This window comes from Pipistrellus kuhlii, unplaced genomic scaffold (assembly GCF_014108245.1).
Source record: "Pipistrellus kuhlii isolate mPipKuh1 unplaced genomic scaffold, mPipKuh1.p scaffold_m20_p_1, whole genome shotgun sequence".
Lineage (NCBI taxonomy): Eukaryota > Metazoa > Chordata > Mammalia > Chiroptera > Vespertilionidae > Pipistrellus > Pipistrellus kuhlii.
The window spans coordinates 107833759-107859838 of NW_023425404.1; the positions used below are offsets into that span (position 1 = coordinate 107833759).

The 26080-nt window shown below is 38.3% G+C and overlaps 1 protein-coding gene across 4 annotated transcripts in view; it reads left to right on the forward strand.

The window, feature by feature from the left end:
* The window catches only part of SLC39A12 (solute carrier family 39 member 12), a 66391-nt gene extending 53380 nt beyond the window's left edge, over positions 1–13011 (forward strand). For all 4 annotated transcript variants that reach the window (XM_045587912.1, XM_036459383.2, XM_036459380.2 and 1 more), the window contains one exon: positions 12425–13011. In XM_045587912.1, coding sequence (XP_045443868.1) covers positions 12425–12553 — 129 coding nt within the window. In that variant the 3' untranslated portion in view covers positions 12554–13011. The remainder of the gene's footprint in view (positions 1–12424) is intronic.
* The last annotated feature ends 13069 nt before the right edge of the window (positions 13012–26080 follow it).

Genomic DNA, 26080 nt, shown 5'->3' on the forward strand with positions numbered 1-26080 from the left:
GACGACTGCCCAGGACACAATGCATTAATAACACCCAAGCTGACGGCGCCAGGGGGTTGGGGTGGGGGGAGTTGTAACTCAGAGAGGTAGATAGGGGAGAAAGAAGCACCTCACCAGTCCATGCAAGAAACAAATAAAAAAACAAAAAAACAAAATTCAGGTGCCTCCTCTGAGTACATCAAGGCAAATCAGTTGAGAATACTGTTTTCAGCCTCCACCACTACACAGTTCTCCCAATGTAACTCCCTTCCCTCTGTACATTTTTGCAGATGTTCTTTTAAAAATTAACTTCCTTGTTAGAGACTATTATTAAAGTTTCTGCAGTCTTAATTTCACTTATATAATAATGGGGGAGGATACAGCAAGACTGAAAAAACAGTGAGCAATTTGCTTATTTACCCTCTTCTTGCAAGTGTCTCCTCCAAGGAAAATCTCAGCCAGACTTTGCCTGGAGCATTTTCCAATTTCCAGATAAATTTGAACTTAAGATCATTTGCTTTTAAAATATACCCACATACACAAAAATAAGATCTGAATAGTAAGCTCAATCAATAAATAGGATCACCAATAGTCCAGATGAAAAGCATTCATTGGCTCCTCTACAATTGTTTAAGTTCAGTAAATGTAACAGCTTCAACATAGTGAATTGGGTAAAAAGAACATAAATTGACACAAAACAGCTGTTTCCAACTAGGCTTCTTCACCTCATAATCACCTGACTATGAAATTAAACTAAAATAGAATCTATACTTTTAGAATTTTGATCTGAATCCCTCCTCCCCATTATTTTCTATCTTCCAATGTATTGTTTGATTGAATATTTCTTTCTCAGAGAAATCTAGATAATCCAATGCAATTCAGCTCTGATAAATAAGTCCTTTCTTCATCCAAAAAACAAGTAAGTTATCCTTTCTTTATAGTTTGGCAATACCTAGATGTAATGCCCTTTAAATAATATCCATGCATTGAAAGGGAATGTTTTGTTTGAAAAAATACATATAAAATAGCCTTGATATACGTATTTGCTTTCAGCATATATTGTATTTAAAATCAACAAATACAACTGACACCATTTCAAATATGTTTATGTGAAAAAACATTTAAAAGCCACTGAAGCATCAAACTTAATATAATTTAACATTCACAATTATTTCTTCACAAAAGCAAGAAGGATGAATCATTCATACCAATAATTTTGGAAGATTTCTATTATCTTTTTCTAAAAATTAGTCAAACCTTACACTTAGATTATTTTCTACTGAGAAAATGATTTTAATAGACACAACTTGGATGAATGCTGAACTCTGTAATCTGAAAAAATTGACTATCAAAAATATTTATATTTTTCTGCTACTTGTTTCCTTTCTTCTAGTGAGTCTCCTAAAATCATGCTTGTGTGTGTGTGTGTGTGTGTGTGTGCGCGCGCGCGCGCGCGCACACACACACACACACACACACACACACACACACACACATCTTCCAAAGCAATCCATTACTTAGGAAAATGCTAATGCTGGCTGATGACTCTCTTTGCTGAGCTAAATCAGTAAAAATTTTTCTAGGTGAATTACTTCCCCATGGAAAGAAATAGTGAGATGAAATGTTAAGTACAAGTGAAAAGCAGGTAACATTTTTGTCTTTTATAATTGTGAATGACAATGACATGGTCTGTGTCTTATAGCTCAGTTTTCAAAAAAGAAAATTTCATTTATTTTCTGTTTTCTTTTATCTTTCATGAATTCCCATGGGAAGATACTATTGACAATTTCGGACTCTATAATATTCTCTACTTAAATACTTAAAAAATATCTATGATGAATTTTAGTGAATAACTTAACAATAAGCCTCTAGTTTGGTAATTCCAGATACAATGAGATCCTGTGGTTATCCTTTCTTTCTTGTTAAGAAAAATTAAGACTGCTGAATTAAGCTTTTCTGTGAACAAACCTAATAATTTTTAAAAAAACCAAATTCACCCTGACCAGTCTGGCTCAGTGAATAGAGCATCGGCCTGTGGACTAAAGGGTCCCAGGTTTGATTCCAGTCAAGGGCATGTACCTTGGTTGCGGGCACATCCCCAGTGGTGGGTGTGCAAGAGGCAGTTGATCAATGATTCTCTCTCATCGATGTTTCAGATTCTCTATCCCTCTCTCTTCCTCTCTGTGAAAAAAATAAAATAAAAATCAATAAAATCTATTTTAAAAACAAATAAATGAAAAAAATAAAAAGACCTAAATTCAAAATAGGCCCTATCTGTGTCAACAGGAACTAATGTCTCAATTTTGGGATATTGTTGAGTCAATACCTCAATCTGTAATGAAGGTCTTACTATTAATAATAAAATATGATGCTAAAAGAAAATACACTCTAACACCTTCCTTTACATTGCTGTTACAAGGAATAACCAAGGCCTGTGTGTGGTTTATTTTTAATTTTTTGTACATGTCCAATAATTCCAACACAATTTATTGAAAAGACTATCTTTGTTCCATTTTATCACTCTTGCATCTCTGTCAAAGATCTGACTCTATTTCTATGGGTCTATTTCTGACCAATCTGTTCTGTTCCAATGGTATGTTCTTTCACCAATACCTCATTGATGATTATGGTAACTTTATGTAAATCTTGAAGTTGGGCAGTATCAACTTTCCAATTTTGTTCTTCTCTTTCAGTCTTAAATTGGTTAATCTGGATCTTTTACATCTCTGTGTAAACGTTAGAATCAGTGTTTCAGTATCCATAGAAAAACTTGTAGGATTTTGGTTGGCATTGCTTGAGTCTATGGAATAACTGATATCTTGACAATATTGTCATGTTCACGAACATGGAAATTTTCTCAATTTATTTAATTTTTCCTTGATAGCTTTCATTATAGTTTTATAGTTTCCATTCTTATAATATCTCTTTTGTTAGATTTATATCTAAGTATTTTATTTTTTGATGCTAATGCAAATGGTAATGCTTTTAATTTAAATTTCATTTTTTCATTCCTGGTATATAGACAAGCACTTGACTTTTGTATGTTAACTTTATATCTTGATATATGCATTTATTAGTTATAGCAGCTTTTTTGTTGATTCTTTTGGATTTTCTACGTAGAGATCATCTCAACTGCAAATAAAGACAGTTTTATTTTCTCTTCAGTCTGTACACCTTTTATTTCTCCTTCTCTTTTTATTATTCTCTCTTGCTATATTCCTCTCCCTATCCCTTCCTTTCTTTCCATTCATGAATTTGAGGAAGCTTCTTTCCATTCCCAATTTTCTGGGAGTTTTTTTTTTTTTTTTTTTTTTTTAATCATGATATATGTTAGACTTTGTCAGTGGTTTTTATGCATTTATTGATATGATAATGTGATTTTTTTCTTTAGCTTGTTGGTGCTCTAATCTAGATTATATTCATCAGTTTTTGAATGTTTTATCAGCCTTGTAAAAAAATCCCACTTGTTTATAGTGTATAATTTTTATACATTTTAAAAAATTTGATTTACTACTATTTTGTTGAATTTTTTGCATCTCTGTTCATGAAAGATATTGGTCTGTGGTTTTCTTTTCTTGTATTATCTTTGTTTAGTTTTGTATTAATACAAAGCTAACCTCATATAATGAGTTAGAAAGTATCTTTTTTTCCAGCTTCTATTTTTTAAAAGATTATAGAAAATTGGCATAATTTCTTCCTTAAATGTTTGGTAGGATTTTCTGGTGAACCCATCTGTGCTTAGTGCTCTCTGTATTGAAAGAAAGGTTACTTAATTTATTTTATAAATATAGGCCAATTCAGAGTCTACTTATTCTTGTGTGAATTTTGGCAGATTGTATCTTTCAAGGAATTGGTGCACTTTTTCTAGGTTAACAAATTTGTGGGCACAGAGTTACTTATAATGTTTCTTTATTATGCTTTTATTGTCCATGGAAATTGTGTGTCCCTGTTTTCATTTTGTAGGTACGTAATTTGTGCCTTCTGTCTTTTTTCCTTAGTTAGCCCAGATAGAGGTTTATTTATTTTTTCGATATTTTCACAAAATCAGGTTTTGGCTTTGTTGATTCTTTTTATTGATTTACTCTTTTCAATTTTATTAATTTCTGCTTTATTTTTTTTTTCTACTCACTTAAGATTTAATTTTCCATTCTTCTTCTAGCTTCCTGAGGTGGGAGCTTGGATTATTGATTTTTTTATCTTTCTTCATTTCTGCTATTTCCCTCCAAACCCTGCTTTTGCTGTATCGTCAAAACCTTGATAATTGCATTTTCATTTAATTAAAAATAGGTTTTAATTTATCTTAAAGGTTCTTCTTTGACCCTCATATTGCTTAGAACTTGGTTGTCTAATGTCTGTGTATTTGGTGGGATTTCCTAGCTGTCTTTTGTCTTGATTTATAGTATAATTCCATTGTTATACAATTTCAATTATTTTAAATTTAGTAAGGTGTGCTTTATAGGCACAAGGTTGTCTGTCAAGGTGAGTGTTTTATATGAGCTTGAGAGGAATGTTAATTATGCTGTTATTGGCTGAAGTAGTTTATATATGCCAATTATATCCAGTTTACTGAAGATGCTTCTCTGTGATCTCATGGATTTTTTGTCTTCTTGTTCTATCCATGTCTAATAGAGAGATGTTAAAGTCTCCAACTCTCCATCTGATTTTCCTTGCAGTTCTCTGAGTTTTGTCTCATATAATTTGACACTCTCTTGTTAGGAACATACACAATAAAGATTATTGAGTATTGAGTCTTTTATCTTTATCTAATGTCAATATTTACCTCTAGTAACTGCTCTGTTGGAAATTAATGTAGCTACTCTCACTTACTTTTGATTAGACTTAGCATGATATAACTTCCTCCATCCCTTTACTTTTATTCTATATTTTTTCTTTATATTTAAAGCAGGTTTCTTGTAGACAGCATATAGTTGGGTCTTATCTTTTTATCCTCTCTGAAAAGTGTCCTTTAATTAGTGTATTTAGACCATTGACACTTAGAGTGATTACTGATATCTTATCTAATAAAAGAATACTATGCAAATTGACCATCACTCCAGCATACAAGATGGCTGCCCCCATGTGGACACAAATGGCCAAATGGCCGTGACAAGATGGCCAGCAGGGGAGGGCAGTTGGGAAGGACCAGGTCTGCAAGGGAGGGCAGAGAGGGGTGACCAGGCTGGCAGAGGAGGAAAGTTAGGGGCTACCGGGCCTGCAGGGAAGGGCAGATGGGGGGACCCAGTCCTACAGGGGAGAGCAGTTGGGAGGGGGGGACCAGGCCTGCAGTGGAGGGCAGTTAGGGGTAATCAGGCTGGCAGGGGAGTGATTAGGGGGTGATCATGCTAGCAGGCAGAAACAGTTAGGGGCAATTATTGTAGGAAGGCAAGCAGGAGAGCAGTTGGGAGCCAGCAGTCCTGGATTGTGAGAGGGATGTCCGACTGCCCTTTTAGGCCCGATCCTGGTAGGATCGGGCCTAAAAGGGCAGTCAGACATCAATCGAGGGGTCCCAGATTGGAGAGGGTGCAGGTTGGGCTGAGGGACACAATATTCCATCCATGAATTTTGTGCACCAGGCCTCTAGTCTATAATAATAAAAGAGTAATATGCTAATTAGGCCAGATGTCATTCTGGACATCCTTCCTGACGAAGCCAGGGCTGGAGGAAAGCCAGCCTGAATCTTGGGTGTCAGAGGGAAGACAGTACCAGCAGCTGGGGGAAGGAAGGCCTACTCTTGCATGAATTTTTGCACATCAGGCCTCTAGTAGTTGGATAAATATCTACCATATTTGCTACTGTTTCCTAATTTTGCCCTTGTTCTTTGTTGCTAATTTTATCTTTTCTGCCTTGTGGTTTTAATTGAGCATTATATTATTTCATTTTGACTCCTTTATCACTATATAAATTATATTTCCCTTTTTAGTTTTTCAAGTGGTTGCTCTAGAGATTTCAACATACATATAACTAATCCAATGTCACTTTAACAAAACCATATACTGTTTTATGGATAATGTAAGCACATTGCAATAAGAAAATATTCTTAATTCATCTTTCCATTCTTTGTGTTATTGCTGTCATTCATTTCACTATACCTAAGCACTTGCACACACATAGGCATACATAGTCTAACGCAGTGATGGCAAACTCATTACTCAACAGGGTAGTAAACCACGGCTCACAAGCCTCATGTGGCTCACAAGCCACAGTTTGCCAACCACTGGTCTCATGCATTGCTGCCATTATTTTGAACAAATTTGTTAGATTAAGAGTAAGAAAACACGTATTCATTTTCTGATGTTCTTTCTTTATGTGCAATCTACTTTCTGACCTATATTATTTTCCTTTCTCCAAAAAACTTCTTTTAATACTTTTTGCAAGGAATACAGGCAACAAATCCCTTTAATTTTTGTGTCTGAGAATATTTTTATTTACTCTTTACTTTCTAAGGATGATTTTGAAGGCATAGAATTCTAGGTTTGTCGCTTATCTCTCTCAACACTTAAATATTTTACTTTATCCCTTTTGCTCACATAATTTCAAAGAAGAATTTAGATGTAATTGTTAACCTTGCTTATCTGCCTATAGGTATGTTATTCCCCCTTCTGGCTTATTTCAAGATTTTAAAAAAATCTTTGATTTGCCGAAACAGGTTTGGCTCAATGGATAGAGCATGGCTTGGGGACTGAAGGGTCCCGGGTTCGATTCCAGTCAAGGGCATGTACCTTGGTTGCGGGCATATCCCCAGTAGGGGGTGTGCAAGAGGCAGCTGATCCATGAGTCTCTCTCATTGATGTTTCTAACTCTCTATCTCTCTCCCTTACTCTCTGTACAAAATCAAAAAAATATAATTTAAAAAAATCTTTGCTTTTCTAAAGTTTGAAAATGATATTCCTATAGGTAGTATGTTGACATTTATCCTGCATAATGTTTTCTGAGCTTCCTGGACCTGTGGTTTAGTGTCTGACATTAATTTGGGAGAAATTCTGCTGTAGGAAGTGATAGTCTCTGTATCTGCCTATGTTTTGCCAGTAGTTTCCCCTATGACCTCACTTCTCTGACATAACTAAGAATTTTTTTTAGTTTTTTCAGTTTTCCCAGTTTTTTACTTGTTAGGACATGCTGGCAGAATTTTAATCTTCTTATATGCGATGCCAGAAACTGGAAGTCTTTGATATTCAACTACTAAGTGTATGGTTTACACATGAAAACAGATAATTGCAGATTTGCAACCCAAATTTGTGGCACTAACAAGTTCCCATTTTGTTCTCAGCTTTATGTCTTTTGAAAGGACAAAATTAAGCCATTTAGAAATGTAACAGAGTTAGAGCAGCCCACAAAATGTGTGCTCTTAATTAAGCATAATTAGGATGTCCTACAAAATAAGTGTGAGCTTTTTATCACATTTTTTAAAGAGACAAGGATGGTTTTTATTATCAAGTGCAAATGTACCAGTACACCTGACTCCTTGTGCACAATGGACTTTAGGATCCCTCTGAAAGAAAGATAGCATAAATCAGTTGCCAAATGAGCTTCATGAATGAAAAAGAAAATCTTTTCTCTTGAAAGTTAATGATGCCAAAAGCTACACTTTCCTAAGATGCCAAAAGCTACACTTTCCTAAGAGAGAAAAAATATTCAAATTACAATTTTATCTTCGAAGAGATATCACCAAATGTCTTTAATAAATAAATGTTAAATTTCTATATTTGAACTATAAATTTTTAATAACAGTAGGCCTCTGAAAATTTCAGAGTATTTTAGAAGCACTGAATGCTGAGCTTTCTTTTTCAGTATGTACATTTATGAACCATACTGAAGTTGAGTATTGAAATATCCAGTGATAGGTGTTTAATTATACCAATAAGAAGCCAGTTTCAGATTACAGGAAGAAATAAACAGAGGTTTTGAATGACAGAAGTGTCTGAAACTTACATGTACAAGGAAAGACAAAAACCTAGTTCCAGAAGATGTTTTATAGACAATTCTTCTCCGTAATGAGTCTTCCCCAGTATATAATTATCATAGTACATGATGTTAATATTCATCCACTTTCTTTCCTCATGTGTTCTAACATTCTCTGTGAGCACTCATTTTAAAGCATCATCTTGACTGGAATATAGTTATGGGGACTAATTCAAGTTTAAACATTTACTTTCTAAAATGTTCAGAAATCCTAATTAGCAGTTGACTATCATAACTACATCTCAGTGAGTAGAACTTGCAGGAACCATTAACTCTAGAGAAGTCTCAGTCAATATTCGGACTATGTGCATCTCAGGAAATTTCCTGTACTTGATTCAAAATTGAAGAAAAGAACTTAATAGCATGTTAAAAGGTTGCATTTGAGATAAAAATTTCCCCCCTACAAAATTACAACTCCTTGACTATCATGTCTTGGCATCCACTGATTTGAGTTGGGAAACTTGCAAACATAGAGATAAAAAAGGAGATTACTTTTTATTTCAAGGATTCCAACTTTATGGCAGAAATCTCAAGGCTGTTTTGCTAACATTTCTTCTCTCTCTCTCTCTCTTTTTTTTACCTTTTACATCAATATCAATATACTCTATAATTTCACTCCCTCCCTCTGGTCTTAGGGTATAAGTCAAGATCTGTAAAATTATTTAGTAAAGAAATTTAATTGCTCTGGAGGAATAGGGAACTTTTCTCTTTTGAAAGCCAGGGAAAGATGGTGGCACTTAAACTCCTATAGAGATTTTTTTTTTTAAAGACACGAAAACCCACACACAGTAAAAACAAAATGTAAACGCTTAAAGTTAATTCATCTGGACTTTTATTTTCCTCCTACATTTACTGATTGAAATGTATAAAATATATATGGGTGTATTCAAAACAAATGAAATGCTGCAATCAGATGTGGTTAGAGCTTTGGCATGCTATATTTGTATCTTTTGGAAAGACTTTCTGGAGTTCTCTCTGGTATTTTGGTGTGGACCCAAGAGATACTATGGTTCATATGTTCATCTATAATCACCTAAAAGAAAGCCAAGTATTGTCTCAAAATCAAGCTAAACTGTGTTTTCTTACCAAACCTATTTATGTGTGGATATGGAAAGCTCAACTAGACCACCCAAGTTAGAATTAAAGCTTCAATATCAAGATGAGAATCTCCTTAAACTTTTTTTAAATGTTAATTTTCATTGTTTGCTTCTGTAGGTTTACCATGTTGGTGTGCTGTTATAGCATTTGTTGGGTGCATATTGTCTGACTTGAAAACAGAACCAGTAACGTGATCTTTTATGACAAAGGCAGCATAATATCTATATGTTGTATTACATATTTTTGTCACATACAGTGACTATTTTTTGTGTTTGTATTTTTCCATTTTTTAATTAAATAGAAATGTATTGCTAAAAATAGAGATGAATTCATATAGAGCTGGTCTTTGTGTTTGTATGTGTTCTATAGTAATGAGGTCACCTGGCTTCTTTCCTTGTTCTGACATCACATCTGTGTGACTTTGCATAAGTCATTTTCCTCCCCAAGCCAATGTTTTCTAATAACTACAATGAGTTAGTGATTTTATCTCTTTTAGGATTATGACAAGAAAAGGGAGTGAGGGAGATACAGAAAGTGCACAATAAATTGCATGTAAATGAAAATAAACATTGCATAAGAGCTTCAGCCAGAGCATTCTGAAAGATCTTGAGAGAAATATAAGCTGCTTGATGGCACACCTGAATGGATGTCAAGTTAGCATAGAGCTAATTATTTTGGGGAAAAAAAAAAAAAAAAAAGGCAGGAACCTGTTGCAAAACTGCACAGAAGACATTGTATTTCATATAAATGGTGATTCCTGAAGCTCTGAAATACTCATGATGTGTTTTTTGTTGCTGTTTGTGTGTGTGTGTGTGTGTGTGTGTGTGTGTGTGCGCGATGCCATCTACATACTCAGAACAAAGAATTATTGGTTTTGTCACTGAGAGTGGGACTGCTGGCAGAGACTGGAATCTCTTATAAACACATGTATTGACTTCCATCATGGCACTATAAGCAAACCTCAGGTTTATAAGCTTAGACTTTTGAGATAAATAATAGATCAAGCAATTTAACACGATATCATGGGATTTGGGAATTTATTCAGTACAAACTGATATTTTCAGGAATTTTTTAGACAATTATATCTCTGTGCTATTTGTATCAATTTTTCAGGAATTTTCTAGATAATTCTATCTCTGTGTTATTTGTATCAATTTTTTTTTGCTATTAAATCTACCCCAATCAAGACCTACTTCTTCCCAAACAAATATCCTGAGTGGAAGTTTGAAGCAAAGAGGGGAAATAAAAAGCTTACTAAATGTAGGTTTATTAAGACATTAATGGCTTGAGAATTCATCTCATGTTCTATCTATTGAACAAGAACCATCTTCATCACCATGCTTATACCTCATCTGAAGCATTTTTCTCCATTACATCTCATAATCATGATGGTTCAGTAAATGATCCATATTTTATCACTATTTGCCAAGAAAAATCTTTCCAGAAACTACTTGTACTATTTTGTCAAAGACGAATAACAGCTAGGTGGCACTAGAGACAGTGGAGGTAAGAGAAGCTATTAATTCAGCCACATCTTATAAGTGAATATTAGTTATTTTGTGTTTCAAAAAAAAATGCACACAAGAAGAAGATAGAACTATAACTGTCTTATTCCAATACCTGAAAATAAGGCTAAAGTTTGAGCCCTTACTTGACCTGAGGTGGCATAACTGTGTCTCGTAGGTACAGTCTGAGATACAAAGTGCCAGGACAGAACTAAACTGATTGCCTATATTGTCTGGCCTGGGAGCAAACTATTGAAAACTGCTTACAAAGTATTTAGAATCAGAGATATTGGGGAACTCCAGTGATATATTTTGTTAATCCCTCAAAAATACTATCGGCCAGGATGGTTAGAGTCCCAGCCTGATATGCTAAGGTTGCAGGTTTGATCCCCAGACTGGGCACCGACAAGAATCAACCAATGAATGCATAGATAGGTGGAACAACAAATCTATGTTTCTCTCTATATATCCCTTCCTCTCTCTAAAATTAATAAAAAATACTTCTAATGGCAAACTCTTTGAGAAAAAAGTACATTCTATGGATTTTAAAAATATTTTAAATTTATAATAGTGAATCATACAGGATTTCTCTAAAGCAGCATGATTGATTACCCACATGTTTAAAGATGGCAGAAACTCTCTTCCACATGAGGCCTACATGACATACCTAAAATAAATAAATTACTTAATTAACAAGGCAGAAAACACCAACAGGACATATAATTGAAGGCTATCCGTCAGGAGAATAATTCTGAGGCCTGTTTTTATCTTTTAGTCCATTGCTCCATGCTGGAGTATGAGTAGCAGGTTGCAATAATCCTAATTCTCCTACCTGTTGAGCTAATTAGAATGGAGAAATGTCTATCTCAAGCACAAACAGAACATTCAGGATGTTCCTCTATAGGCAGTGAATAAATATGTTAACCTATTTTATAGTGCCATAAATCTAAAACCCTTGCATATTTTATGTGTTTGACCTTTCTCTTGCTAGATAAAATAATCCAGTGGTTCTCAACCAGAGGAGATTTTTGTTCCCACTCTCACTCCCAGGTACATTTGACAACATCTGGAGACATTTTTGGTTGTCATGACTGGGAGCAGAGGGACAACTGACATCTAGTGGGTAGAAGCCAGAGATGCTCTTAAACATTTCACAAAACACAAGATGATCTCCACAGCAAAGAATTATTCAGCTCCAGATGTCACTAATGCCAAGGTTAAGTCTCTTGACCTGAGCCTATTTTCTCTTATTTTGTCTCTGTGATATAAGAGATATATTCTCACTCTGATCTTTTCAGCGCCAGGGAATCAAAAGAATGTGAAACCATAACATGCTGAGGCACTTCACAAAGATGCTTGAGTGAACATCGCCTTTCCAATGGCATGGGCTTTCACAAATATAAAACGGCGGTCACTGATCTCAGAATAAAATATAGCCTTAGGAGATGATAACTTGATTGTTCTAGAAGTCATCTCTTTGAAAAGAAACAAGTATATGCTTTGTAATAACAGTTTTATTTAGGAAATTCATAAACATAACAGAATAGTAAAAAATACCTTCCATCTATTACCTATTTCACATTTAAGCATTTTCTAAAGACAAAAGTATCGATAAGAAGAGCTGGGTTTGCTTTCGGTTGATAGCTATGTTATTTTAGGACTTCTGGCCACACTAAGATCCTTCGAACCACAATCAAACAGCTTAATTTATCTTGCGCTTAAAATTTTCGGTTAAGAGTAGGTATTAAGCATTTTGCAATTGTTTTTGGGAATTTTAAAGGTTATTAAGTTCCGAATAACAGAGTTCCTTACGTTTTCCCACCAAACTTTTCCCAGCAGTGAATATATCTGGATCTTATTCTGGTTTTTTGTTCTTTTTTTAGCTTCCTGAGATGACTCATGTTCAAACACGGCGACCCTGGCTGATGTTTCTCCTGCAGAATTTTGGATTGACCCTCGGTTGGCTTTCTCTGTTAGTCTTGGCTATATATGAACAAAATATTAAAATATAAGTTAAAAGCCTCAAAATCCTTCAAAAATGAATTTATATGGTCTCATTTTGTTTCTTTTGTTGTACTCTATAGTGACTTGTAAATTAAGTATTTTTACCTTAGTGAAGTATGACTTTTAGTTCATTAACTTATTAATTTTATAATGCAACTTTGTGTTTATAGTATAAACATGTCAGGTTGTCCTTAATAAAATTTTTGTTTATAGCCTACAACATCATGGAAATCATACCTCTTTTAGTTATTAGTAAATTCTAAATTAATTTTTGTAAACTTTCAAAAATATAATTTTCCTAATTAAAAAAAAAATGTTTGTTGGTAATATATGAAGTGAACAGATGCCTGTTGGGATAAAATTTGCTACAACTTCCTTGATGTCAAAAATATTTTTTTTCTGTGTGATTATAACCATAAGCAAACTAAATTCCAAATAAATGTAATACAATTTAGATTGAATTTGATGGTTTGTATTGCCTTCTGTTACTGGATGTTGGATTCAGAATCAACTCTCATAAAACCAATAGAATATCGTTCACCTGGCAGCTTGTCTCACCGGTTCATAAATGCTTGTAAACAGGCAGATTTGGGAAGCCTGAGGGTAATATGTCAGCATTCTTCTATATAATCACCAAGTGAAATCAGCTCCAGGCAAGATAAAGCTCAAAAATTTTAAAAATAACAAAGCTTAAGTCAGGCAGTAGATTAATGTGCCAGCTCACACAGACTTAACAGGGCATGTTTATAGGAATAATATTGCCGACAAGTGAGTTGTAGTTTATATTCTTTCTGAGGAAACAGGCCCCTAAGCCTTATTTCAGTAAGTTAGTTCATGACATATAAAAGCAACATAACTAATAACCTAGAAAAATTATTAAAATAGAAAATAGCCCTGGCTTTAGTCACTTTTCTTGGAAAATAGATGCCTAATATTTTTCTTATTTTTTTCACAATATATATGGACAAGGGAAAAAGTCCGTTTTACTGCGCAAATGACTCACAGCACTCACTCAAGCACACCTCCGCTGCCTCTCACTCACCAGGAGGCAGATACTTTGCCAGGTCCCACCCAGGCATAGTCTTTTCAGCCACTTTTATCTGTTTTCAAAATGAGGGGGTTTCTTCTTCAGTGGTTTGTAGAGATTGATTTAAGGGGGCATCATGATAAATGTGATGGTCCTCAGATGTTGGCATACATTAGGATTAACTGGTGGATTTATTAAAATACAGACTTTTGGCGTCCCTCCTGGGAGATCCTGATTCTGTAAGTCCTGGGGCTGGAAAGTGGGGTGGGGTGGAGAGGGTGGGGGCGGGCGGGGAGGTTTGAGACTGATTTTTGAACAACTTTCCAGCGATACCAGCGCTGATGCTGCAGGTCAGGGCAACCCTCTGAGCTCTGCAGGTGTGGTAGAAATCAGGACACCTGGCTTCCCAAAAGAGCATACGTACAACTCTGTTGCCAAGGGGCTATGTGATTTTATTTTTTTTTTAAATAGATTTTATTGAGTTTTTACAGAGAGGAAGGGAGAGGAATAGAGAGTTAGAAACATTGATGAAAGAGAAACATCCGTCAGCTGCCTCCTGCACACCTCCTAATGGGGATGTGCCCGCAACCAAAGTACATGCCCTTGACTGGAATCGAACCTGGGACCCTTCATTCTGCAGACCGACGCTCTATCCACTGAGCCAAACCGGTTAGGGCATGGGGCTATGTGATTTTAAGTTGATTCACATGCTACAAACTTCATGCTAGATTTGAGTTCCCAGTTTAAAATCTTCTCTTGAGAGCCGCCTCTATCGCCGGAGTTACTGCATAAGGAATAGTACTCATATTTGCCTTGAAAGGTAAGCAGACCTGACAGGGGAGTTTTGTCCTCCTTTTGTTAGGCAATAACTTGTAGCCAAACAAAAACCCTTTGTCCACGTCAGCCGCGTGGAGGTTGCATAAAGTAGCACCTGGCACTGTGTGTGTTCAGATTCCTATGAACAAGTCGTGATTTTAACCACGAGCCTTAATTTTAGCCAATTTAATTAGGAAAGCTCTAATGATGACTTTGTCAGGAGTGGGATTCGAACCAACTCTAATGATGACTTTGTTCCAAGTTGCAGTTTAGAGTCGTTTGGGGCTAGCTAAATTAAAATTTGTGATGTGAGCAACTCACTCCATAACCTTCAAGTTAGAGTGACTTTAATTTGTCTCCTAGGGTGAGGTTGTGGGTTGGATCCAGAGGGGCTGGGAGGCAGCTGGCTGTGAGAGGGATTCAGAGGGACGGTCTCAGTGAGTATTCTGCAAGCCAGTCACAGTGTGCCCTGCCTGTGAGCAGAGACCTGACCGTCAGAGGTCATGCAGAGGTCATCCTAAAAATAGTTTGCTATAGTGGCTCCCGAAGGCACCTCTCTGTGCTCCCAACCCTCCCCCGAGCTACCTCAAAACTGGCTCTTCTCTAATCCACATCAGGTGGGTTAATTTGCTTATCCAGGCCAGCACCCAATAGCCTGAGCTGGACCTGCAGACACCAACAATCTTCGAATTGCTAGAAATTCTCTTTTCCTCAAAATCGAGTGGTAATAATAAAAGTATTATGACAATTTGCCTTCTAAACATGGACAGAGCCTAGATTTGGGATGGGTGAACACTGTCATTCTGTGAAGTTGTATAAATTGTATGTTATTTACTGAGCTTTGGGGTAAATGGTGTTTTTTTTAAAACCTGATTCTCAATAATGATAGAGTATTTCTGTCCAACAGGACTAAATTTAGGATTCTGCTATATTTCTTCTTGGTGATTGATTTTTATTTAGTCACTGAACTAGAAATGGTCCCGGAGGAAAATCGAAGAGCACATCATACAGAATCTTATTTGGACATCCATCACCCGTGGACAGAGCGTCTTCAGGGGAAGGGATGGCACCTTGTCGCTGTGCTGAGCGCGGGGCCTGGGAAGACGGTTCCCCTGCTGTGTGCGGAGAGGACCCGAGGGTATAAACCGGTGCCCACAAATCATGGACACCACCGCTCCGCCACTCCTCCCAGCACCCGACTTTGGAGGTGAGGAGGTGCCTCCCTCTGTCACACTCACCTCTCAGGTTCCTGCACCTTTACAACTTCCTTCTTCAAAGCTGGAGTGAAAACTTGGATCATGAGGCTGCTAAACACTGGGGTAGGCTAGAGGCTCTTGTGAGATCATTAGGAATTCAGGCTCTGAACTGGAATGTTGGTTCAAATCCAACTGATGCCGCCTCATAGCCTTGTAATTTCTTTGAACAATAACTTCTTCTCATGTGAGATGAAGCTAAAAATAGACCCTACCTCATAGGATTGTGGTGAGGTCAATATGGGATTCTTGCTCATAAAGCACTTGGCATAATACCTGGAAGATCCTGGTGCCTCAAGAAATATTAAATCATTATCATCATCAGTCTCCCCCTTTACCCCCTTTAAGATGAGTTTCACAGTTTATCTCTCAAGGCTGTACCTTCAAGTCAAGGAAATGTCTTGTCTTGGTGGAAAATGAATGTCAAGCCTTTTTTTTCATAACTGTAATCCTCTCCAAGCCAGCTCCCACAGGTCTTCAAAGTTGTCCTTAAACTTTTTCCACCTTGACTTATTTCCAGAGGCAGAGAGAGAGGTGGGAGTGGCTCTGATGTACCCCACTCTGCCCATCTCCCCTGAAAGCCCTGTGTCACAATGCTTACCCTCGGTGTGAGCCCTCTCTCTTACTCTGTCTCTTATCATAAGCAAAGACCTACTATGTTCCACTCCGATCACACTTATGAGGAGGGAGAGGCTGAGTAATAGAACTTGATGGAGAGGCACTTGTCTGAGGTCATGTCTATGGTTACAATATGATTGCATCTCAGAGCAAGGAGTAGTTCAATGGATCCAATTATTCTTGTTGCCAGTGCACCCACCGAGGGAATGAAACCAGCTCTGATATGCATCCAGCCCCGTCAGGCTAAACAGGACGCGTGTCCACCGGAGGCCTGGCCTGTTTAAACAGGCAGGTGACCTCCAGCTGGCAGCACACACAGCCTGCTCCGGACAGTCTGGACAATAAGGACACTGTGGAGACCAGTGCTCTGTCTCACCTGGGGCTGCACATGCCTGCACTGGCCAGCCCCTCCCCTACACATTGTCATGCTTGTACTTCCACAGGCACCTCTCTAACCCCAATTGAAATGTAGAAAGTTTGAGGAGCTAAAGACATTTTCCAAAACAAAAAAAATGATCTTACCCCACATGCCACTGCTTCTTTGAAGGGCATGTGGGATGTATTTGCACCTCCTCCCATTGTACCACCACTCCCGCCCCCTTCCCACAATGTTCCTGTCTCAAAGACAGAGAGAATCTCTGACATACAGACCCACACCCCCAGCTCCACCACCACACACACACTCCCTACTTAGCTTTGCAAAACCTCTTGCTTCTTGGAAGCTTGCTTTCAGTGTGTAATAGCTCCCTCCACAAAGGCTCTTCCTCTTCCTTTTGTCCAGAGGGATGCTTTGTCCCGTTGGAACCCACTAAGACTGCCATCCCTTCCTCTCTGTACCCTTGGATTTCCTCATAGTTGTGGAAAGTACCTAGGATTTCTGGCTTATGGATAAGATGTGTCTCATGATCGCAGCATTTACCTTAAATATTAAGCTATGCAGAGTGCCCATAGAGTTAGCCCACAACATCACATAGTGCCAGCTTCATTCAAAGTGCTTTCTGAGAGTCATCTAATTCTGTTAAGAACCCCAGAATATAGGTCTTCACAACCTTTTACAAATGAAGATACTGAGGCCCAGAGAGGTCACTTAACTTGCCCAAGTGTCCGGAATCCATGGTCTTAATCATCATGTCACACAGTCTACATGGTTGCCCACGCTCTCTTATCTATGTAAAGGATTTGACATTGGGCTTAACGCAGATCTCTGTGACTAACAGTCTGGTAATCATAACAATCTTTGCAATCCTCCCTGGTCCTGAACAATCAAAGCATCTCACCTCTAAGGTCATTTGAGGGTGTTTTAAATATATACTTGATATATAATATTATGTTAGTTTCAGATGTACAACATAATGATCTGATATTTGTATATATTGTGAAATAATCACAATAGGTCTGGTTAATAGCCATCACTTCACATAGTTACATTTTTTTCTTGTAATAAAAACTTTTAAAATATACTCTCAGCAACTTTCAAATATATGAAGCAGTATTATTAACAATAGTCACCATGCTATGCTTTACAGCTCCTGGCTTACTTATTTTATAACTACAAGTGTGTACCTTTTTACCACCTTTACCCATTTCTTTCCACCCTAACCCACCCCTCCTCTGGCAACTATCTCTTTGTTCTCTGTATCCATGAATTCAGTTCTGTTGTTGTTTTTGGACCACATGTAAGTAAGATCATACAGTGTTGTTTGTTTGTTTTTCTCTGACTTACTTTAGCATAATGTCCTCAAGATAGATCCATTTTGTTGCAACTGGCAAGATTTCCTTGTTTAAGGCTGAATAATATAATATTATATATATAATATTACTATATATTTAACAGTTGATTCTTGAACAACACAATGTTTAGGGACCCCCTGCAGTTGAAAATTTGCATGTAACTTTTGACTCCTCCAAAACTTAATTACTGTTGTCCTTCAGTATCCATAAGATAGGATTCTCTGCAGATACCAAAATCTTTGAATGCTCTGGTACCTTACATAAATGGTGTAGAATAATGCATACATTTGGCCCTCCCCATCCATTGATCCCCACCTTGTATCAAAAACACATTTTTAAACTGTGGTTGGTTGAATCTATGGATAAAAACAGCAACAGAGAAACAGAAAGCTGACTATATTAATTGAAAAAATTCACATGTAAGTGTATACACATAGCTCAAATTCATGCTGTTCAAAGGTTATCTATATACCACCTTTTCTTTATCATCCATCGCTGGACCTTACGTTGTGCCATGTCTTGGCTATTGTAAATAATGCTGCAATGAATATAGGAGTGCAGATACCTTTGCAAGTTAGCATTTCATTTGCTTTGAATAAATACCCAGAAGTGGAATTGCTAGATCATGTGGTAGTTCTATTAAAAAAAAAAAAAAGCAATACACAAAAAAACCAAAACATTTTTTATTGATTTTGGAGAGAAGGGAGAGGGAGAGAGGGATAGAAGCATCAGTGATGAGAGAGAACCATTGATTGGCTGCCTCCTGCACACCCTCACACTGGGGATCGAAGCCCACAATTCAGGCATGAACCCTGACTGGGAATCGAACCATGACCTCCTGGTTCATAGGCCACTGAGCCCACTGCAGCCGGGCTATTTTAATTTTTTGAGAAGCCTTCATACTATTTTCAATAGTGACTGCACCAATTACATTTCCATCAACAATGCACAATGATTCCCTTTTCTCCACATCCTTGCCAATCCTTGTTATTTATTGTCTTTTGATAATAACAATTCTAACAGATGTGAGATAATAATTCATTGTGGTTTTGATTTTCATTTCCCTGCTGATTAGTGATGTTAAGCACCTTGTCACGGTACCTATGGGCCATTTAGATGTCTTCTTTGTAAAAGTGTGTATATATTTTCTCTGCTCATTCTTCAATTGGATTACTTGGGTGATTTGTGTGTGTGTATGTGTGTGTGTTTGTTTTTGTTTTTGCTATTGAATTATGTGTGTTCTCCGTATATTTTGGATATTAACCCCTTATCTGATCTGCAAATATTTTCTTCAATTCTGTAAGCTGCCTTTTTATTCAGTTAATGGTTTCTTTTTCTGTTCAGACAGGTGTTTTTTTTTGTTGTTGTTTTTTTCTTTGTTTTTTAGTTTGAGGGAGTCACACTTGTTTATTTTTGCTTTTGGTGTCAACTCTTAAAAAAATCATCAAGACAGATTTCTAGGGTTTTTATGATTTCAGGTCCTATGTTCAAGTCTTTAATCCATTTTGAGTTGATTATTTTGTGTATGCTATAAGATAATAGTGTAATTTCATTATTTTGCTTGTGGCTATCCAGTTTACCTAACACTATTTATTAATGATACCATTCTCTCCCCATTATATTTTTGGCTCTTTTGTCACAAATTAATTAACCATATGTTCATAGATTTATTCCTATGTTCTCTTTCTGTTTCATTGATCTATGTGTTTATTTTTTTGCCAATATCATACTATTTAGTTTCTATAGCTTTGTAATGTAGTTTGATATAAGGTAGCATGATGCTTTCAGCCTTGTTCTTCTTTCTCAATATTGTTTTGGCTATTTGCGGTCTACTGTGGTTCCAGAAAAATTTTAGGATTGTTTGTTCTATTTCTGTGAAAAATCCCATTGGAATTTGGATAGAAATTACATGGAGAAAGTGAGTAAAGAATCCTTCTACATCATTGTCTTGAACCAGAAATTGTTTATTCATCTTGAGATTTTGACCAATACAGTGCAAAATGTTAGATGTGCAAGGTCACCTCATGTGATTATCCTATCTAATAAAAGAGTAATATGCAAATTAACCATCACTCCACTACAAAGATGGCAGTGCCCATAGCATCCCTCAGAGGGAGGAAGGGCTGCAGACAGAATGCTGAGCTGCTGGGCCAGGGGCATGCTCTGAGCTGCCACAGTGCAGCTTGGGGCATGCACCCTGCCCAACAGACAGAAGCCTAGCAGGTGCTGGGCCGGGGGTGAGCTCTGAGCCACTGTGAGTGGTTTGGGACACACCAAGTGGACAGACTCTGGGCCTGGGGCTGCTCAGAGCCACTGAACGGCTTGGGACATGCCTCTGGCCCAGCAGACAGAAGCCCATCTGACAGAGAGTGGGATGCTGGCTGGGGACATGCTCCCGGCAGTCCCCGGCAGTGTGGCTTGGGGTATGCCCCCAGCCCAGTGGACAGAAACCTTGCAAACACAATGCAAAGAGTCCTCTGTGCATGAGCTAAAGAGGAAACACCTTTCCTTTTCTTTTTTTTAAATATATTTTATTGAGTTTTCACAGAGAGGAAGGGAGAGAGCTAGAGAGCTAGAAACATTGATGAGAGAGAAACATCAATTAGCTGCTTCCTGCACATCTCCTACTGGGGATGTGCCCATAACCAAAGTATGTGCCCTTGACTGGAATCGAACCTGGGACCCTTCAGTCCGCAGGCCAATACTCTATCCACTGAGCCAAATCAGTTAGGGTGGAAACACCTTTTCTGAAGGCTTATTGGCTAAGCCCCCTGTAAGCTGCCTCTCACAGTGTTCTTGGTAACTTGGGTAATAAGAATCCAAGAAGATGATCTAGGGTTTTTCTACCTCACTCCTGGAGAAAAACTAAGGTCTGCTGCTGGAGGGGCTAAGAAATGTCATATCCTGCCCTAGCCAGTTTGGCTCAGTGGATAGAGCCTCGGCCTAACAATCTCAGGGACTGTGTTCCATTCTGATTAAGGGCATGTACCTAGGTTGCAGGCTCCTCCCTGGCCAGGGCCCAGGTCAGGTCTCATGCAGGAGGCAACCAACCGAAGGGTCCCTCTCACATTGATGTTTCTCTCTGTCTCTCCCTCTCTCTTCCAAGCTCTCTAAAAATCAATGGAAACATATCCTCAGGTAAGGATAAAAAAGAAAGAAAGAAATGTCATATCCTATGAAAGACACATCTTAAAAGTGCTTAAAGAAATTGTCATTTTTTTCATGGTGAAGGGACTAGAGTCCATGTTATTGAGAACACCTTGGCAGCTGTGACAGTGGAAGCAGCAGTGGGGTGATGGGGCTGGTGTCTTCCCCTGATCAGCACAGTCACCTCCTACAGAGGAAGGCCAAACTGCAACTTAGGCCCACTTTCCATCAGTAGGACACCTCATGAGGGCTCTCAGTCTGTGAGAGGGGGCAGGCTTGGCTGAGGAATGCCCACCCCCCCCCCACCACCAGTGCACAAATTTCATGCACCGGGCCTCTAGTTAAGGATAAACCGTCTCATGTACAGTTTTTAATGCATTGCTTTTTAAAAAATATAAAAGGAAATACCTAGCTATCAGGCCAAACTGAAAATATAGATGCTATTGTGTCTACTAAGTCATCAAGGTCAGCTGCCACAATTATATATATATTTTCCCCCAGAGGGAATTGAGGAGTAGGAGGCAGGAAAAGATTGTCCAAAGAACTTATATGCATAAGCCAAGGACACAGACAATAGTGCTATGAAGGCCTAGGGGAAGAAGGTGGGCACAGGGAGTCGGGAGTCGGGGGGTGGGGGGTGGCTAAGGACATCTGTAATACTTTCAACAATAAATATTTACAAAAAGAAAGAAATTGAAGTTGAGAAAAAATAATAGATGGGAGTAGATGTCAAAAACTGCCTATTTTTTTTCTTTTGCTTAAGAGAGAGAGAGTGTGTTCTGCAATGAACCCAGTTAATGAGTTCAATAATAGGACCTACATGTGGAGAGTTTATGGAAGGAAGTTTTAATTTTTTTTAAAAAAAGTGAGAGCAGAGGTATATCCAGAAATTGCTTTAATAATAACAGTAAGATCTGTTACTTGTTGAACTTCATTATGCAAAAACACTTGCTTATTACTTTAACTTTATTATTTCTCTTGTCATTTAAGTCCCATATTAAACCATTTTAGATATGAGTGACTTGAATTAGAAAGTTCCGGTAACTTCCCAAAGATCACACAGTTCGTACATGGGAGAGCCACTGTGGCTCCATGGTCCTGGGACTTTTCCAGTACACACTCTGCCTCAGTCGAGTTAAAGGAGCTGAAAGACATTACCAGAGAGGACATTATGAAGCACTACGCAGGAATCACCTTTCTAACATGTTGGTTTCTAGCAGTGAAAGAGCTGCTTTGGGGTGAGGCAGCCCCTCAGTCAGGGAAGGCTATTAATAACATTAAGTGGAGCTAGATGACCTCTAAGACCCCTGGCAACCTGGGCCTGAGCCCTGCGCAGAGGCATTCCGCTGGGAGGGATGGAGAATGACAATGTATTTGTGTTGCAAAGAGCCAAACTTTGAACCACATACAACTCAGGAAAGAGAAGCACTTTCCCATCTATTTTTGGAGCTGTTTTGGGTTTGCCAACTATATCTGGGTGTTCTTTTCTCAAAAAGTCAGGTCACTATCATAGCACTCAGCAACAGTTTTTCATTTAACTCTTTCCCTGTCCTACCTTTTAGAACTAGACTTTTTGTTCTTTCAGAATAAAATGCTATCTCATTTATTTGTGTATTCTTAGAACCTAGCATACTGCCTAGAAGGTGCTAGATAATAATTTGTTAAAATGGACCGTCAAAAAAAGATCAAATCATGTCAGTCCCCTGTTCAAAATATTTTGTTTCTCCCTATTACTTCCAGGAAATTATCCAAGTTACTTAACATGAAAGAGTCTCTATGATTTGTCTACGTCTCCAGCTGCATTTCATCCTCTCTTTGTTGTGTTTTATATTCCAACCAAATCATATTGTATATTTTCCTTCTCCTCTTGCTGTTTCTCCCTCCATTTCTCTGTGAGGTAGTCTCTCTGTCTGGCATGCTCACATGACTTTCTCTGGAAGCTCTTCCTTTATCCTCCAAGGTCTCACCAAACCCAGTAGGTTTATGTCACTTTACCTTCTATCCTCCCATGAGCCTCTATCATGGCGCCTAGGGCTCTGTGGTAATATCACCATTTGGATAGCTCCCTTTCCCGCCAGACACTAATCTCCTTGGGGGCAGATACTACATTTTGTTCGTGTTATTTTCAGAACCATAATCTTTACCTGGTCCATAGAAGGCATTTGATGAATAACTGAACCAGATAAAGGGCTTTAACAAGTGACATTGGTAGTATTCAACGAATATGATTTTAAATTCTTTCAAGGTCTACTTGAAAAGTGTGCCCAATTGCTTTGTGCTTACAAATAAGAAGCAGATCTAATTTGCCTAAGTAACTGAAAAATAGAAACCAACTCTGTTTGCTTCACACAAGCTGATTGTCTGGTGACCTCATAGATTATTTCATTCATTCACTTTCTTTCTTTATTAATTATTGAATTTATTGGGGTTACATTGGTTAATAAAAAAATTGTTCATTTTTTATTTGCTAAGATGTGTCAAGAAATATGGCATTACATTGTTTTTTTGTGAATTTTTTTGTTTTTGTTTTAAATATATTTTATTGATTTTATCACAGAGAGAAAGGGAAAGGGATAGAGAGTTAGAAACTCAATGAGAGAGAAACATTGATCAGCTGCCTCCTGCACACTCTGTATGGGGGATGTGCCCACAACCAAGGTACATGCCCTTGACCAGAATCGAACCTGGGACCCTTTAGTCCGCAGGCCGACACTCTATCCACTGAGCCAAACCAGTTAGGGTGCATTACATTCTTTTAAAGAGCTGTTCATGATGAGAAATGTTAATCCCTGGTATAGTTCTGCAAATTTTTAGGCTGCTTTTTAATACAAGTTTTTAGAGAAAGGTTATATAATTCTATTTTCAGTGTTGTTTTAATGTAAGCTTTGGGGAGGCTTGGATTATCAGGAGGTATTTATAATCTCTTATCCCTTAAATTCTTTTCCTGGGGTAAAATTTATAAATTTTCCTCCATATATAAAACCAGTCGAGTAAAACAGAAGGGACTAATCAAATGAAATGCCAGACTAACCTTTTGGATGGAATCACAAGTAAGATATTTGAAGTCTATACTCATAGCTGTACAAGCATTAGTCTGGTGTTTTTGTGAATTATTAAAAGGATTTTAGTTATCTTTCTAATACTGTCACAGGGTGGTTAAAAACTATTAGCTTTGTCCTATAGACTGGATGCTGTTTGTGGCCTAACCCCCAATGTGGAGGCATTTGGAGGAGGAGCCTTTGGGAGGTGAATCGGTCATGAGAGTGGAGCCCTCACGAGTGGGCTTAGTGCCCTTATAAAAGGGGCCCAGAAAGCTCCCTCATTTCTGCCTTGCAAGGTTGCTCGGATACATATAAGCAACCTAACACAGTTCTTGGCAGTAATAAGCATTCTATAAATGATAGCTATTATTGAGAGGGTTAATTTGACATGCGGGAAGACAGGGCAGGGGTCCAGCGGGAAACAAAGGCAGGTGGAACATAGGCAGGGCAGACACGGCAGTTTGAGCAAGCCAACCCACAGGAACCAACCATGCTGACATAACAGAAGGTTTCTGGACACAGAGCGGGAGGCATGGGAAGACGAGGGAGGGCCTGCGGCAACCAGGTGTGCTAACACATAGAAAGGGGGAAGGTCCAGCCCTGGGGCAGAGCAAGGGCACAGAGACAGGGAGTGTTCAGGTCAGTAGCTGGGCAAGTACCAGGGAGGGAATCCCTCAGATACAGACGCAGACTTGTATCAGATATCCACCCCCGGGCTACAGGCTCTAATGGGCAGCCCGTTATCGGCCCCCCTCCCCGAGGGGGAGTTCGAATCCACTTGTAATAACTTTTCTACACTTCTGCTTAAATCTTCTGATCCTCGGAGCTCATTCTTCAGCGTTGTGAGACACCACCCTGGGAAAAAACCCTGGCTCACCATTCCAGTTCTCATCATGACATTGTTATTTCTGTTAACAATATTTTTTCACCCCAGTTACAAGAAAATAAATAAAGCTACAATCAATTCTAACGCAATAATAATAACATTAATATCACTTGCCAAGCGTTTTCGATATTTTTGGGCACTGTTTTATAATTAATTATCTGTGTTAATTATCTCATAACAATCTTTACTACTCATTTATATTTCACTATAAGAATCAATGAGTAAATATTTACACATAGTTTAAACAGTTTCAGCTATAGTAAGAGCTATATATATTTATTAAAATAGAAAAAGTAAACGCTATTATTTCCCCCATTTACCAGATAGGGAAACTGACTCACAGAAATTAAGTGACAGAACCAAAGATACACAGCCAGGAAGAGGTGAGCTAGAACCCAGCCCTGTCACACCAGCTCCTGCACCTCGCGCTGAAGTGCTCTGGCAGAGGACTGGCATTTCCCACAGAGAAGGCTGACCCATGATGGGAATGAGATGTGATTAGTGCGTGGAGTTATCACTTTCCCTCCTTCCCTCCTTCCCTCCTCCCCTCCTTCCCTCCTTCCCTTACATAATATTTTCTTCCAGCTCCCGGACATCCAGTTCTCTCTTCATCTGCTTGGGTGGTCCTCGGTCTCTGAGAGAACAACCCAACCACACAGATCCCTCTCTCGCTTTCTGATCACAAAGGCACCTTGAAAAATCACCATTCTCCCTCAAGAGACTGACAGTTTAAAAGAGCCCATTTCCATCCATCCGCACTGGAGGTGGCAGGTCAAACCAGATCAGAAAATCTACCTGCTTTCCGCCCACCCCCAACCCTCCCTTGAGTGTTCCTAGAATGTTTCTAATTCCTCCTCTGGACAAATCTGTCTAGCCTTTGCCCAGAGTCTCAGGAATCACATCCCTGACAAAGTGCATCTGTGCTGCATAATTACACGGGAGGAGCGTGGGGACACAGGTTACCTCTTAGCTGCTTGCCCTCCAAGGGCCAGGGCGCCGCAGGACGCGCGGGCAGC